Source organism: Bradysia coprophila, unplaced genomic scaffold (genome assembly GCF_014529535.1).
Source record: "Bradysia coprophila strain Holo2 unplaced genomic scaffold, BU_Bcop_v1 contig_350, whole genome shotgun sequence".
Taxonomy (NCBI): domain Eukaryota; kingdom Metazoa; phylum Arthropoda; class Insecta; order Diptera; family Sciaridae; genus Bradysia; species Bradysia coprophila.
The window spans coordinates 8,520,957-8,537,442 of record NW_023503608.1 but is presented as its reverse complement, the minus strand read 5'-3'; the positions used below and the strand labels follow the sequence as shown (position 1 = coordinate 8,537,442).

General features: G+C 38.0%; 2 protein-coding genes and 1 long non-coding RNA gene across 5 annotated transcripts; 2 read left to right on the top strand and 1 right to left on the bottom strand.

The window, feature by feature from the left end:
• The first annotated feature begins 218 nt into the window (after window positions 1–218).
• On the top strand, window positions 219–1,220 carry LOC119081119. Its single transcript, XM_037189863.1, has one exon. It carries the CDS (start codon window positions 219–221, stop codon window positions 1,218–1,220), a length of 1,002 nt encoding a protein of 333 aa, XP_037045758.1.
• A 1,748-nt stretch (window positions 1,221–2,968) lies between these two features.
• On the top strand, window positions 2,969–11,963 carry LOC119080662 (protein MON2 homolog). 3 transcript variants are annotated; one of them, XM_037189089.1, is made up of 19 exons: window positions 2,969–3,538; window positions 5,683–5,814; window positions 5,884–6,300; window positions 6,362–6,487; window positions 6,546–6,954; window positions 7,022–7,166; window positions 7,227–7,350; window positions 7,417–7,843; window positions 7,901–8,082; window positions 8,142–8,888; window positions 8,964–9,002; window positions 9,036–9,389; window positions 9,444–9,844; window positions 9,904–10,066; window positions 10,140–10,255; window positions 10,314–10,664; window positions 10,719–11,138; window positions 11,382–11,464; window positions 11,526–11,963. In XM_037189089.1, the coding sequence occupies exons 1-19, from the start codon at window positions 3,419–3,421 to the stop codon at window positions 11,696–11,698; spliced, it is 4,929 nt and encodes a 1,642-aa protein (XP_037044984.1). In that variant the 5' UTR covers window positions 2,969–3,418; the 3' UTR covers window positions 11,699–11,963. The 3 variants fall into 3 exon arrangements, with proteins under 3 accessions (XP_037044984.1, XP_037044983.1, XP_037044982.1); XM_037189088.1 differs by having other exon boundaries at window positions 7,904–8,082; window positions 8,964–9,389; XM_037189087.1 differs by having other exon boundaries at window positions 8,964–9,389.
• LOC119080830 lies at window positions 3,453–3,976 on the bottom strand. The gene is made up of 2 exons (XR_005088389.1): window positions 3,683–3,976; window positions 3,453–3,607 (listed from the first exon to the last, which is right to left on the bottom strand). It is a non-coding gene; the product is annotated as an uncharacterized LOC119080830 (long non-coding RNA).
• Window positions 11,964–16,486: the final 4,523 nt, after the last annotated feature.

Below are 16,486 nucleotides of genomic sequence, written 5' to 3'. Positions count from 1 at the left end.
TACCACCGAATTATGTTTTAATTTCGTTGGACGTTGTTTCACTGTTTACCAACATTCCGAAAAGTCTCGTCATATCAGCGATACACAAACAATGGAGCAAAATCAGAAAATTTACCACGTTACCGAAAGACGAATTCATTGTTGGCGTTACTATGGTCCTCGATGAATGAGGTTTTCAATACAACGGTAAATATTATCGACAGCTATTTGGCTCTCCGATGGGCTCACCAGCAAGTCCGGTTTTTGCTGATTTGGTATTAGAAATTTTGGAAGACGAAGTCATACGAAAGCTGAAATTCAAATTACCATTCTACGTACGATATGTGGACGATATTTTAACAGCAGTTCCTGCTGACAAAGTTAATGAAATTAAAACAACGTTCAACAGCTACAATCAACATATACAATTTACTGTAGATGTAGAACGAGATCAAAACATTTCATTTTTGGAACTGTGGTGTATTAGAGATGGTCGTAGCATTAAGACTGATTGGTATCACAAAGACACTTGGTCCGGACGTTATTTGAATTTTAAATCTCATTTGCCAACTGCCTACAAACGCAACACAGTCACACTGCTAGCAGAGAAGATTCTTCTATTGTCTGAACCCGAGTTCCACAACAAAAACTTTGAATTGCTGAGAGAAACTTTAGCCAAGAATATGTACCCGAATGGTTTGGTTGAATGTATGATCAAAAAAGCACACGAAAAGTTTACAAAGAATGGAGATGTGAAACCGATCAAAGAGAAACTCCCGATAGCTGCCGTACCCTATGTTAAAGGCCTGTTTGAGAAACTGAAAGCCATATGCAAGGATGACGTCATGCTGGATGGAAAAGGCGACAACACGTTGAAGAAGTCTATTTTTAGTAGACTCAAAGATCCGACGCCAAAGTTACATTGTTCACATTTGGTGTACTGTATTCCCTGTTCGTGCGGGTACAAATACGTTGGCCAGACATTACAGCTTTTGAAGGACAGAATCTATCAACATAAGTACAACATAAGCATTAAGAACAGTAACCACAGTGCCTTATGTGATCACGCTATTACGAACAATCATACACCGTTGTGGGATAAAGTTAAAATTGTTGTTCGTGAAAGTCAGCAGAAGAAAAGAGACATTTTAGAGATGATTGCGGTGAAGAAGACACCGAATTGTCTGAATAAACACACCGATTGTATAATATTATCTACTGCCTATAATAACGTGATTTGATGTTACTCTTTGAACGTAATGCTTTCATCTAGTAGAAATTCATTTTTGTTTTCTCCTCTCTCTTTACGTTTTGATTTTGATCTAAATCGATTTAGTATTGAATTTAATTGACGATGCACATAAGTGCTTATTTTTGTGCTTTAAAAGAATTGAGGTAAAAAAGAAATCTTTGCGCTGTATAATGATATTCTGTGTTCTCATTATGTTTATGTTTTTAGCCACTGAAGATGGTATCTATTTGGTACCGAAATTGATTTGGCAGAATAAAAGTATTTTAACTGAGCAAATCCGATTTTAAACAAGAAAATTTACGTAACAAGCTCATACAAAACCAACACATATAATCTTCATTTCTTTATAAAACTTTACACTATACCTACTAAATATTTGTAAGTTACACATTTTGTAAGGGTTTCTCCAAGTGGGTAAAGTTATAACTTACAAACCAATTTTTGCTTTAAAAGTAACACATTCTTCCATGCTTTAATGGTTTTACTTTTTCAAAAAAAGATTTTCGTTCAGAGAAATCATCAAAAAACGAATATTTTTGCGCACAAAGGTAGGCGCACAAATTCACTGAAGTCCAACATCTAGTGTTGGTACCTTCAAATAATTTCGGCAGGAGACTCAGACTCATCTACTAAAAACATTTTTGAAATTGTTATTTATCACCTACCTATGTTATTGATTTGAGACTCCAAATTCAACTGAAAGCTTTGACATTGTAGTCTTAGCGGTTCATCAAAATTCAGTCGATTTTAAACCAATAATCTTTTTCGATTTTCACTCATATGGACTAGAATTCTTGGGAATTGGAGCAGTAATTCAGGAAAAGAGTTTTCGAAAATTGACACTGAAACGTCTGCGTTCGAAGTGTTTGTATTGTTGAAAACGATTTAATTTGTCCTCCGTTAACTTTTACGTGCAAATCAAGGGTTTAAAAAAATATTTCAGAGAAATTGGTAACTCATAAGGGGATTTATCGCATTAAAATTCTTCAGTCCTATTGAGATTTAGAAGAACCTTAGAAGCTCAATCTCAAGCTTTAACTCGAGCCTTTTCTGTTACTATAAAAAAAATGCCGATCTTTCTTAAGCATTCCTATATAACCCTTGAAGTTTTCACTTTTTCTTTAGTTTTTCACAAAGTTTTTGATGCAAAATACTACATATTTCAAATAATTTCAAACTTTAGTAAAAACCGCTATTCAAAGTGCTAAAACCGGTACACGGGATTCCGGTATTACCAGTATTACCGAAACCGTTTTTACCGAATTAATTTATCATCGAGTATAAATATTTATTTTTCAATGAATCATTGTCATCCATCCATCAATGGTTGCCATAATGACACAGTATACTGAACAGTTTTATAATATTCGGGATTGCGGTCGTACATTTTTCAAAAAGGATTCTGATGAAAAGATATTAACAAAAATGAAACAAGAAACACGCAAATGTAGGCTACAATTTTAGCTAAGTGCCGGTGCCTCTTAATGATAGTTGGTAAATCTAGATGGATCGTATACATGATTATTATATATTTTACAGCTTCGATTGCTATTATACAGCGTTTTTCGCAATAAAGGCAACAGAAGGTCCTACTTTTCGTCAGTTGTTGAGAAAATTACTATTTAATCAAGAATAAAATGAACCGCCGAGAAATTGAATTTTGGTGTACGTTCAGACCCATAGATGGCACTCACTTTTCAGTGGAGCCAACATTTAACACTCGCAACTAAACTTTGACAGTACAGCACGACAAAATATTGAATAATAAAAAAAAAATCGAAAACAAAATTTCTTCGCAAATATAATTTGTCAATTGTTTTTTGCGTGGAATATTACCGCAAATAATTAAAATATTTCCAAATTTTGAGCTAAATACAGAAGTTATTAAAGTACATAAGAACCCGTATTCGTAGTTGTTATTGTCACGTGTCAAAGGCACAAATAAAGTTTTTCCTACTGAACAATTAAAAACTAGGTGACTGCATTTCTAATGAATTCGATTTGTTTCTTTTTCTTTCTATAAATAAACAGTGAAGTGTTACAAAAAAGTGCAAATAAATCAATTTTTTTAAGTTTTTGACTTGCAAGTGTTCAACTAATTAATTTATGTGTTTACTGTGAATAAAAATAAGCAGAAAGAAAAGCAATTTATGGGTGTGTTCGGTGCCTAGGAGTAATAAGAATATAATGTCGTTTGTAAGTGGCACGACGGGAAATGAAGCAGCCCAAAAGTTTTTGGAGGTGCTTCAGTCGGACTTTAAGAATCTCGGCATCGAGACCAAAAAGAAATATCCACAAATCAAAGAGGTGAGAATAATATGGTACCGGGTTAGTGGAACACATATCGTGATCGTATTTCATATTCATGTTTTTTTGCTGAAAAAATCGATTCTTATTACAAATTTATTGTTAAAGTTGTAAACAGTTTATTCCAAGCTGTTAAGAGCTTACATATAGACAAGATTAATGAAGACCGGGCGGTTTATCGTTTACAATCCCCATGACGCAATTATGTTTGTTGTTTATTTGTTTGTTGTGATTTGAGGGACACGTATGCAGGGTGTTTCTCAAGAATTCAAACGAGATCGGATAATAAATAACGCTACTCTTTCAGTCCACGACTAATTTCAGTCCACGTCAGCAGAAGAAAATCGTATTTGTAGAATAATAAGTGCTTCACCAATAAGAAGTCATAAACTGGCTTCATCCAAATGATAAACACAACCTATCAATAACAAACAAGATAATGGTATTACAAGTTGGTTCTCTCGTTTGTGAATCATTCGCAAATTCGAGTTGTTCACAGAGTTCCTGCCTTTTCAGATTCCAATCTTCCAATCAGAGCAAATTCGATAGAACATTTTATTAGGCTTAGTCTTAATAAGTCCGTTATTGTCGAGGTTTCTGAAGCAACTCTAAACAATAGTAAAACTTCAGTGTCAGTCGGTGTGTTGGTATTATCATGCTACAGCTATATGCTATATCACTTCACTACTTCAGTCGTTTTCACCTTGCGGGTACCACATTACGTGTAATACTTCACCTGAAATAATTAAATGCAAAAACGTTATCAACATTTCATTTACGATTTGATTCCGTTGCGAGTTATGAATCAGACAACATGCCATAAATGTTGATTTGTTTCCACCTATCTTACGAAGATACCTGTCCCTGTTTTTGTTTTAGTTACAGTAATACGTGGATCATCCGTGTGTTGTTGCCGAATGAATTGTTTAGTCATTCATATGCTCTTTGGGCATCTGCTGTTTCATACGTTTTGTTTTCAAAATGCATATTACTAAATACGAGTTAAAACTTGTACCGTTCCTTCTTCCATGACACTACTTATATATTTTCCATAGGGGCACAAATAAGAAAATTAGGAGCTGAGAACATAGCTCGGGATAAAAATGAGAAATCGCGTCACTCTTGCAGTGTAAAATATTGCAAGGCCTGCACGATCTGCACATGAGTGCTCCTGCACATTGCAGGGCAGAGTGTATGAGACCGAAAAATATTCCATCGAGAAACTTAGTAGTATTTCCATGCACCCAAAGAACATAATATATTTAAGAGAACACATAAGTATCACTGCCACAAAGGGTAAGCAAAAATGTATGTGTTCAACAATGTCTAACCTGAATAGGCACAGACATTGTTGTCTATCAGTAGAAATTAAAGAAAAATTTCGTTAGTCACGGGGCATTTTCTGATGTCCCATGACTGACGAAAACTTTTTCCAACTAGTCGTATTAGCAGTAACGACAACAGTGTGTGTGTGTCATGACTTAGAATGTTAAAGACATATGAGAAGAATGATATGTGAACGAGTAACCCAAAAATACGGAGAGGAATTTACCAAATACTTATTCAACGGTTTTACCTATTACAGGCAGTAAGGTCGTAGGTTTTCTGGAATTGATTTGTTGATTAATAGTATATTACTTCCGAGGTTCTAAGTTGTGTATTTGATAAGTGGGGTGTTACAGCCCGACCCGAAGGGGAGGGCTGTATTCTCCACTTGTCAAATAACAACTTGGAACCTCGTAAGTACAATGCTTTACGTGATTAGGCAATGTAAATGAAAATGAAACATGCCGTAACACGTAAATAAGTTTGAACAGCGCATTTACAAAATCATACTCAATCTTCACTCGGTTAACAATGTCATTCATTATTAACGGTAGTAGTAACAGATCAGGCACCTCTGTACAAAATGTTTATTTTAACGATTTGAAAATTATGTACCGAGCCGAAGGAATGATACACAATCCAGATAGTCATTATAATCATTTTGTAGTGCTATTTCCACTACAGATAAAATTCAATAGTTTCTATATAGTCCGTAATAGGCACACATTTTCTGTGTCTGCCATTCTCCTTTTTTAGAATATTTTCACGTGATCTTTGCCAAGTACTCCTTTAACCAGACTTCGTCTTTATTGTTACAGTCATGCGAAGAGGCAATAATGAAGTTGAAAAGTGCGGCAGCAAATCCGCAGACCCCAGTTTACTATGTGGTTAATCAAATACTGTACCCTTTGGTACAAGGTTGTGAATCAAAAGACCTGAAAATCATTAAGGTAACAGCAAGACAAATTCGATACTGCGGGATGTGTTAACATTAACGTTCAAAATTTCTCTTCCAAAAGTTCTGTCTTGGTATGATGCAACGACTGATTACACAACAAGTGGTTGATCAAAAAGGTGCCAGGTACATAACGGATACGCTCTGGATGTTAATGGAACACAGCATCGAAGAAGTGAAAGTACTTCAAACTGTCACATTGCTACTGACAACAAATGCGGTTGTTCATGGCGAAACACTAGCCAAAGCGTTGGTGCTTTGTTTTCGATTGCATTTTACGAAAGATTCGACAACCATAAATACGGCTGGCGCAACCGTACGTCAATTGGTGTCGTTGGTGTTTGAAAGGGTTGTTGTTGAAGAGACGGGAAGTGGTGAAGTGGAAAACAGAGAAGTTAACATCGAAGAGTTAAAACTGGCAACCAGCGTTGCACCGAAGGGCTTGAAACCTTGCGCAGCCGATGCATATCTTCTATTTCAGGTAATTTGATTTAGTAGTCAATTCGACGAAGTGAAATTAAACGGTTTCGAATTGAAAATAGGATTTAGTTCAACTGGTGAACGCTGATCAACCGTATTGGTTACTCGGAATGACCGAAATGACACGAACATTTGGACTCGAGCTGCTCGAAACGGTTCTGACATCATTCACAAGTGTTTTCTTCAAAGTAATTTCGTGTTGGTGTCGTCCGATTCGTTTTGTAGCTTTCACGGTCTCAATTTCAGAATCCCGAATTCTCTTTTCTGCTAAAAGAACGTGTGTGTGCATTGGTCATCAAACTATTTTCGCCAAACATAAAATATCGTACAATGGTCTCACCGAACGCTCAGCAAGCGGCTCCGCATGACAAACCTTATTTTCCTATTAGCATGCGACTGCTGCGCGTTGTGTCGATCCTAATACAAAAGTATCATTGCTTATTAGTCACCGAATGTGAAATTTTCCTATCACTGATCGTCAAGTTCTTGGACCCGGACAAACCATTGTGGCAATGCTCATTGGCTTTAGAAGTAATACATAAAATGACTGTACAACCGGATCTGTTGACGTCGTTCTGTCGCTGCTATGACTTGAAAGATCATGCCACGAACATATTCCAGGATATCATCATCTCATTGGGAGCATTCGTACAAAGTTTGTTGTTTTAGATTTTATTGCCAAAAAGGTCGTCGTCAATATGTTTCCGTTTCAATTTCCACAGCAAATGCCGCACAATCACAATCACAAACTCTGATGGGTGGACTTCCCGTTGGGCCTGGAGTATCACCACAGCCAGGATTTCTGTTTCGTGGAGTATGGTTGCCATTAGTCGCAACTTTCCCGATAGGCCAGTCAAAGTCCACTTAGTAAGTTTTGTGTAATTGAATGTAACGAGGTGGATGATCTAAGTGATGTCCTATTTACAGCGTTGAGATGTTAGACAAAATGGAACCACCAACTATACCAGATGGTTATGGAATTTCTATTGCATACGCTTGTTTGTTGGACATTGTGCGTTCGATATCGCTAGCTATCGAAGGACCGTCCACGGTAAATTATTTGGAATGTCTAATGTGGACCAATTGATCTCCATCTTTGAATTTTTGTCACTCTTAGTTGGGCGAGGAAAAAGTTCCTCCGTACAAAGACCGAGTATCGGAAGAAAACCGAACACTTCACACTCAACTCATTACATCCAGTTGGTGTGGTCTTCTAGCTGCATTAACTCCATTAATTGACGCAGCAACTGATGAATCAGTTACCGAAAACGTGCTAAAGGCAATGCAAAACTACGCTGCATTATGTGGATTACTTGAACTGCATACGGCTCGTGATGCATTCATTACGGCTATTTGTAAATCATCGTTGCCACCCCATTACGCATTGTCCGTTCTGAATATGGGATATCAAATGGCCGGTGTCAAAATGCATTCGAGGACAAGCAGTCAGGACTTGGGCAATCAATACATCGCACAGTGTGGAGAAAATGATTTTCGTCATCAGGTTGTGGCTGTCGGTACGCCGCTACCGTCTCTACCAATTGGTAATACGAATGCATTTCTTTTTGAGACATTTGTTTTCATACAAAAATTCAAATTAGCAGGCGCTCAACAAGGTCCGGTAATGCTTACAGCGAAAAATCTGCATTGCATGCGAACATTGCTACACTTAGCGCACTGTCATGGTAGCATACTCGGTACCTCTTGGCATATTGTGCTGGCGACGCTTCAGCACTTGGTTTGGATTTTGGGTTTGAAACCGTCCACTGGCGGAAGTCTACAGGTTGGTTGGATTGTTATTTCTAAGTGGCTTGCTTTTTTCGAAAACAAAATTTAAAATAGGCAACACCCAAACCAACAATTGATACCAATGCCGGAATCACAACAGCCGTAATGGCCGATTTGCCGGTTCTTTCTCAAATGCTTAGTCAACTATTTGAGTCGAGTCAATTTTTGGACGATGTTGCTTTGCATCATCTGATCGATGCGCTGTGCAAACTGTCCCAAGAAGCAATGGAACTGGCATATTCGAACCGAGAACCGTCTCTGTTTGCTGTGGCTAAGCTACTGGAAACCGGTTTGGTAAATTTGCCACGCATCGAGGTTCTTTGGCGGCCACTTACCAATCATTTGTTAGAAGTTTGCGGCCATCCACACATCCGAATGAGAGAATGGGGTGTGGAAGCAATTACTTATTTAGTCAAGGCGGCCTTACAATTTAAATACGAAAAACCGCTGAAGGACAACTTGACCTTGCAAACGTTGCTGTTGAATCCATTAGCTGAACTGTCGTCCGTCCCGCACGGAGATGTGCGACAACGTCAATTGGAATGTGTCCTACAAGTTCTAAACGGAGCGGGCGAAACATTGTCCCATGGCTGGCCGTTCGTTTTGGGCATTATCGGAGCGGTGAATGATCATCACGGAGAATCACTAATACGAATTGCATTTCAATGTCTGCAATTGGTTGTCACGGACTTTTTGCCCGTAATGCCATGGCGATGTTTACCGTTATGTGTGAACACTGCAGCAAAATTCGGATCCCAAACACAAGAACTTAACATTTCACTTACGGCTGTTGGATTGATGGTAAGTTGACGATAATTTATTGTCGATTGATCATGAAGAATTACTACAACCTGTCTCTCCTTCTTTCACTACTAGTGGAACATCTCCGACTTCTTTAATCAAAATCAGGAAAAATTGTCTCAAACTCTGACTGACGATTCCAATGTTTTGCCTGACTTTCCGGGCACACTGAATATGCCACAATTCGACAAGTTGTGGATGTGTCTCTTCGCTCGGCTTGGTGACCTGTGCGGTGATCCGAGACCAGCGGTAAGAAAATCTGCTGGCCAGACGCTTTTTTCCACCATTTCGGCACACGGAAATCTGTTAAACCCCCCAACATGGCAAGCAGTTCTATGGCAAGTATTATTCCCACTACTGGATAAAGTGCGAAAATTGTCGAGCTCGGCAAGTAGTGAAAAGGTCGACACAAGCGGAAATATTTTGATTCACCACTCACGCAACACCGCACAAAAGCAGTGGGCAGAAACGCAAGTTCTAACGTTATCGGGAGTGTCGAGAGTACGTCAGATTCTGCAAAATTGTATTTCCATTTTTATCCTAAATTTGCTTTAGGTTTTCAATACGAAACGACAACTGCTGCAAATGTTAGGTGATTTCCCTCGGGCTTGGTCACTCCTCTTAGAATTTATTGAAAATGCCGCCCTCAGCAAAAGTAATGAAGTGTCACTGGCTGCGTTAAAATCATTCCAAGAGATTTTGTATAACAAACCTGACGACACCACTGATGGTACACTGGATATGAATGTGCCGATAGTAGCAACAAAAGCAGAGCCGGTGGACAGCATTGACATTTGGAATGTTGCCTGGAAAGTGTGGCTAACGATCGGAACTGAAAGTACTCGTCCGCCAGATAATCTGCCCGATAAATCTGACGAGATTTATATACCGAGTCAAGCATTTTTGACGGCATTGGTGCAAATATTTCCAGCGCTCTTCCAACACATTCACATAAAGTACGATGATGTTTGGTGTGTGTGGAATGTTGCCTATTAATGACTCTTTTATCATGCAGGTTCAATGAGACCGACCTAAACAAACTGTGTGCAGTGTTAATGAACGCTGTTGCAGTTCCTGTACATAGCGATTCAACTCCGTACATTATGTCAACTATATCCGATTCTCTGTTAACTCCGCTACATGATGGAGTGCTGGACTGTATGGAACTATTGCAAAAGGTAATTTTTTCGTCACATTGTTGCGTGTAGCGGTGTTTTATCTGTAACTGTTCCACCCACTTTACCCATCTAGGAAGCAATGTCAAACAAATCAAATTTAAAGCCAATGCTTCCGTCAATTTTCAATCAACTGCTAAGCTTTAGTAAATTTGCTTGTGTACCTCCAACATTTGAACGAGTAGAAACAAGGTAACCTTGCGACATAGAAGGTTTTACTCGATTTTCTAATTTTGCCCGTCCATTTCAGGCCAATGAAATCGAATCGAACCCAATCGCATTCAACCGTTGAATGGGTCAGTATGAATTACATTCCATTCGGCGAAAAATCTCTGACGGTCGCAGTAAAACTGTATCAACGAACGGCCAGTGAAGAAACGGTCATAGAAGGGCACATTTTGCACGAAATTATCAAAGCGCTGTCGTTGCCTTTGTCGTTGAAATACAAATGCATGGCATCATCAACGTGGAAGCTAGCAATTAATAGTCTAATATCTGTGCTACACACCGGTCTTCAGGTGGCTCGATCGAATCCGAGTGGATTTAGTGGCATGTGGCTGGATTTATCCGAGACGATCGATAAATTTTTGTTCCCATCAAGGTAAAATGCACACAGTTGTTATGAACGACTTATCAAAATTTCGATTCAATTTAGTGTTTGCACCATCGAAGATCGTGGTATCGACGAAATTGTTCTGGACGAAACAATTGACTGCCAGGTCATCGAATTGTTGCGGGATGAAGTTCTGCCACATTCGCATGAAATTCCGCACCAGTTCATCTTGAATGTTGTTGTGATTTTAAACAAAGGCTCGATACATTCGGCCACAACGTCGACGATTGGTTGTGATTCGGATTTGAAGTTACGCGAGGAATTCGCCAAAACGTGCTTTGAGACGTTGTTGCAATTTTCGCTGCTGGACGACAGTAGTAACAACAACAATAACAACAGTAATACCACCGAAGGCGGAGTGGCAGGACGTTTGGCTGTGACGGCATTGCTTCATCGCTTTCAGGAAGTGCTGAAAAAGTTCAACGATGACGAACGACAGAGTGGAAAATGTCCATTGCCTAGGTAAGTGATTTTTGCTTCAAAAAAAATGAATTGCACAAAACGTGTAGCAGTAGCAGTACTTTCCGTAGCTAGATGGAATTTCCGTGAAAGGATTCCGCAGAATATTTTCTTGAGCTAAACTATCTCGACTGTACTGTAACCAATAACCACTCCTCAAGAGTGCGATTGGACTCTAGTCCGCTCAAGTCTTCGTTTTTTTTTCTTAACCTGAGCACCTGTTAAACTCTCAATTTATTTTTCAAGGTACCGATTGTCAGAAATTTCATTCGTTTTGAAGGCCGTTGCAACCCTTATCATTTCGATGAAGAAAGCACCACCCGCCAAAGGTAAGTGACTGCAACCCAATCAATGACTTCCGATCGTAATACGTTGTTTTTTTTAAATCAGTTGGACGAACCGCTTGGGAACAATTAATTGGTCTATATCAATACCTAGTTGACTGCACCACAACCAATTCACCGGAAGTGTCTCGATCTCTTCGCGAAGCACTGATGCAGTACAGTGATCTACTTTCGCCGCCCTCCAATGCAACAAACATTACAAACGGTAGTCATTGCTAACAGAGCCGATCAATTGCCAGTAGATTAGCGTAGGTCGCTGATATTGCATGAAATAAAAATTTGAACCTTTTTTCAATTTATGAAAGGGTTTTTCCTTCAAAGAAAATCAAACAAAACAAAAATTCGTAGAGAAAATAATAAAATTTTAACACACGCCAAACGGTCTATAGTTGGATTTACGTTTGGATTACCATACACACAACAATGTAAGACGAGATAATGTCATTCGGATGCATTGGCCGCAACGACGGCATATAGTTCTTTTTATGTAGAAAAGAAGGAAAATAAATTGAATCTTCGCTGTGATCAATGTTGTTTGTGCGGAGACATTTCATAAAAATGAATTTGCAAACAACAATCTTTACAACGAAATTTACGATTAACCTGTCACATGCGGCTATTCATTTGTTATCGATAACGACGACAAAAATAATGACAAGCTCTGGTTAATACAGTCCTTTATATAGTAAAATTCATGTTAAAAAAATTGAAGTACAAGATTCGAAATCGATAGAAGTAATAGACCCGATAATAACACTGGTCATATGCTTGCCGTCTGTAACAGGTTAATTGTCTAGCCTCATTTGAAAGTGGTTTACTGCAAAAATCATGTGAAACGCATATTATTGTAACTATTTACACACTCGAGTATTTAATAAATTTAAATTATAAAATAGAGTTATTGATGAATATTGCTAGTGGTTTTATTGGACGAGCAGCTCTAATTATAACAGACGACTGAACTAGCGGAGCTTCTAAGACAAGGTAGTTCGCTTACACAGAGGTGGTACATGGAGCACTTTGTAGCCGAATTAAATTAAATAAATTGAAACAGTCAAAGAACTAGAATTTTCGTGAACTTTCTCGAATTTTATTGATTTTTTTCGGATTTTACAAAAAAAAGGTTTTAACGGAAATTAGGGAAAATTAAGAAAAAATAAAGAAAACATTTTCTCGAAAATAAAAGGCTCTGACTATAATTATCGGTTGACCGAATCATTTTTCATGTATTGGTATTCGTACAGACCTCCGTACTTCCTTAAGACGAATCGACACATGGCAGGCTACATCATCACAAACATTTATCATTGTTACTGCCAACACTTCTTTACACAAAACGATGGTCACATTTTTTCCAGAAAGAACGCGGATACGAAGTCATCATCGAAAATATAACATTTTTTCGCAAAAATTTAGGTTAAAATTTAACTTTGTGTCGATTCGTCTTAACATGAATTTTGCAATTTTGCCTCAGCAGACTGCATTGACAACAACTTATCCTTTATTTCTGTCGATATTAGTTTACGTTACTATCTGCAAAAGGTCTGTGAATCGATGACAAATGGAGAAGTACTTTTTACAGGTAGGTTTCACCAAAGTATATAAACACTGAAGGTAGCGCAGTCCCTCAGGAAATAGCAAGAAATACGGATCCCGACTTTAAGGTGAATTTCGTATGACGCCAATACATATATTTACAGCATATGTTTTTGCGGATCTGCGCTACCTTCAGTGTTTATATACTTTGGGTTTCACAGGACTGTCAAACAAAAAAATTATCACCAAAATATATGTTCACAATTTATGGATTGAGAATCTAGTTCATCTAGATAAAAAGACCTCAGGAACTATCTCCTCTCCCCTTTTCAAAGTAATGCTAGTGTGCTAGTGATGATAAGCTGTACAGATCGCTGGTTCGCCAGTTGTAGTATATGGTGCATGAGATGAACAGACCCTTTTGGTTTTTGAAAGAAAAATTCTTTGATCAATTTTTGAAGGGTAAGAGCTAATATGCTCCAGAAATTCTTAGAAATAGAATGCGAACGGCAATTGGTTAAAAAGATACAACCATAAGCTGAATCAGCTTTGCAAAGATCCCGATATAGTCAAATTCATCAAAATCAATCGATGTACAAAGCATGGATGAGGAACGTGTGCCCCTGAAACTGTTAAATACAAATCCCGATGGTAGCAGCAGACCAGGAAGACGAAAATCAAGATGCGAATATGCAGTTAAGTCGGATCTGAAAGAACTAAGAGTAAGCGATTGGTCCGATTTTATAAGATTGCTGGAAGCTGGAGGAGGCCAAAACAAATACTAGGTCCAAGTAATTAAGTGATTAATCCTAGTAATAGCAGTAATTAAGTGCTGTTAAGATCAAGTTTGATTACACGAAATTCGAAACCAAAGAACAGAAAATTTTCCTGAGTTCTGAATACAACATAATACCCACATTAAAACCGAAAATTGAATGCTTTTCAAGTTGTTAGTCTAAACAGTATTGATAACATTCCATTCTCAGATAAAATTCATAGAATAACCATTCGCGAAACATTTGCTCGCAATCATAATATTTATACAGAATATAAGGGGATGTCCACAAGTGACGTCCACTTTTAGAAAAGAGTGGGTTGTCGTTCTGTCACGCTGTGTCAAAGGTGTACAAAAATAACGTCAATTATGGACAGCCCTAATACCGAATAAGGTTTTCAAGATACCCACATATTATAGTCATATTATAGTACATACCATCGCTCAACATTTCATTACCAATAACTAGGTCCCACCTTTTGGGCGGGTCAGGTCCCTTGACTGACACTTTTCTAAATGTATTTTTGACGTATTCATGAAAACTTGTCACATTTAATACATAATATATTTACTATATTAATGACTCCAGGCAAATGACTATCAAGTTGTTAGTCAACTATCAAATTTGATAGTCAACTATAGTTGACTATCAAATTCACACGAGTCGTGACATTTTATTCACGATTGATGGTTTTGTGAATGGGAAATCGAGGGATTATTTTTTCTCGGTCTACCAATAAATTTCTCCTTTTACAAATATTTTTAATCCCTTTACCATTATAGAGTGGTACATACCAATTTACCGAAAATATTGGTAAACTGAGTTATTTTTAACGATGAACCAAAAACTAATTAAGTTCATTTATTACCATGTCACCATGTGAAGGTATATTAAGTACCGGGGAACCTCCTTTTTTACGCAAAATTGTAAGAGAAGAACATCTATCGCACTTTTCTATTTTGTGAAAAAGTCCTCGTTCCACATTCACAAAACAAACTTCGCATCTACTCTGATGTAAAAAAAATGCAAACAAACAGAATAATAGACAGCTCATACGAGTCATATTTTATTTATGATTTGAGGTTGATGCTCAAAAAGTGGTCAAAAATAATTCCACCTTACCCTCGATGGTTTCCAAGTAAAAAAAATTTGTCAAATTTTACTGTCATTTGCCTGGCGTCATTAATAATAGTAAATATTATTATGTATTAAATGTGACAAGTTTTCATGAATACGTCAAAAATACATTTAGAAAAGTGTCAGTCAAGGGACCTGACCCGCCCAAAAGGTGGGACCTAGTCTGTTATCGAAAACGGCAGCAATTATAAACGACAAGGTCTGACTAATGGTGTCTTATATAGCAACATATAAGTTCAAAACAAATGAAGTAAAATATTTTTGAAATCAATCTCTGAAAATCTTCGATCAAATGAAGTAATAGTTTGAATAGTTTGAAGGCTTGCTGTCTGTGACAGATTAAAAACCATAAAATGTATACTAACCCAAAATGACCTTGACTTTGTTCCTACTAACTTAATTCCGAATGAATATCACATTAGAAGTAGTAGAGCTGCATCATAGACACCGACATACCAGTAATAGACTGTTATGATCAGAGCGAGAAAACCGAAGACTAGTTTTATAACTTGGCTTGGGGTACTTGTCAAAGTATTTGCTTCTCTTTCAACGTGGTACGTTGAGAGCGAGAGGGCAGAAGACCAGTTTATTTTAACTTGCCTTGGGGTACTTGTCAAAATATCTTCTTCTCTTTCATCATAACACTCTATATGACACCGCCTTTGATTGAAATTATTTCGAGGAAAAACAATCGTACCGATGCTAGCACAGCAAATGTTAACATCTCTCAAAATTCAATGTGTTTCTTCAGTGATTGTGTGGCAACAAATAGTTGAAGTGTGTTCGTCGAAGACACCATGGTATGACAGATTGCTTTGTTTTTGTTTTGTTTTGTTTTTGTCTAATTCTAACATTTTCGTTAAAACGCAGGCTGACATAAACAAGTTCAACGCGTGGAGCTCAAATTTAATAGACGAGTTCCACGGTATGGTACAGAAACATCATCTGTCATTGGACAATTTCTGCCGTGTCGGAACCATGCTGGAAGCTGCTGGGAAAATCTACGGATTCAGGGCTTCCGACAACATTCTGTCAAAATTCGTTCGTCATTAATCCCTAAATTCTTTCAGTCATGGATTCAACCGCAACGAGCGACTTGCCAGCTGATATCAGTGCTCAGTATATTCAACCGATTCGGCGAAGACGTCTGGCATGCGTAACCGTTGTCGGAAATGGAGATTCCATCAACGCACCATTACAAATGTTGGAAGAACTTAAGTGTCCGTTGGATCGTATGATTGGAACCGAAGAAATATCGGCGAGAAGTCTTTTTCAACAAGTTTTGTGTTCCGATCGCTACGCATGGACATTGCAATCAAATCACAAATTTTGGATGGATCGGAATGTGTTGAATGGATTGGATGGATTCAATGAGTTGGACGTAGCTAATGTGGACTTGTCAGTGCTGAATTGGATTCCCTCAATAGCCGATGTTGTCAGACCGAGGCTCTGCGGGTATCAATTGGCGAATACACCGCGCGACCATTTTCGGTAAGTCAATTGATGATGACAGTTGAAACGAAACGTTCTCTTAAGTGTTGCTGTCGGGTGGTTTCAG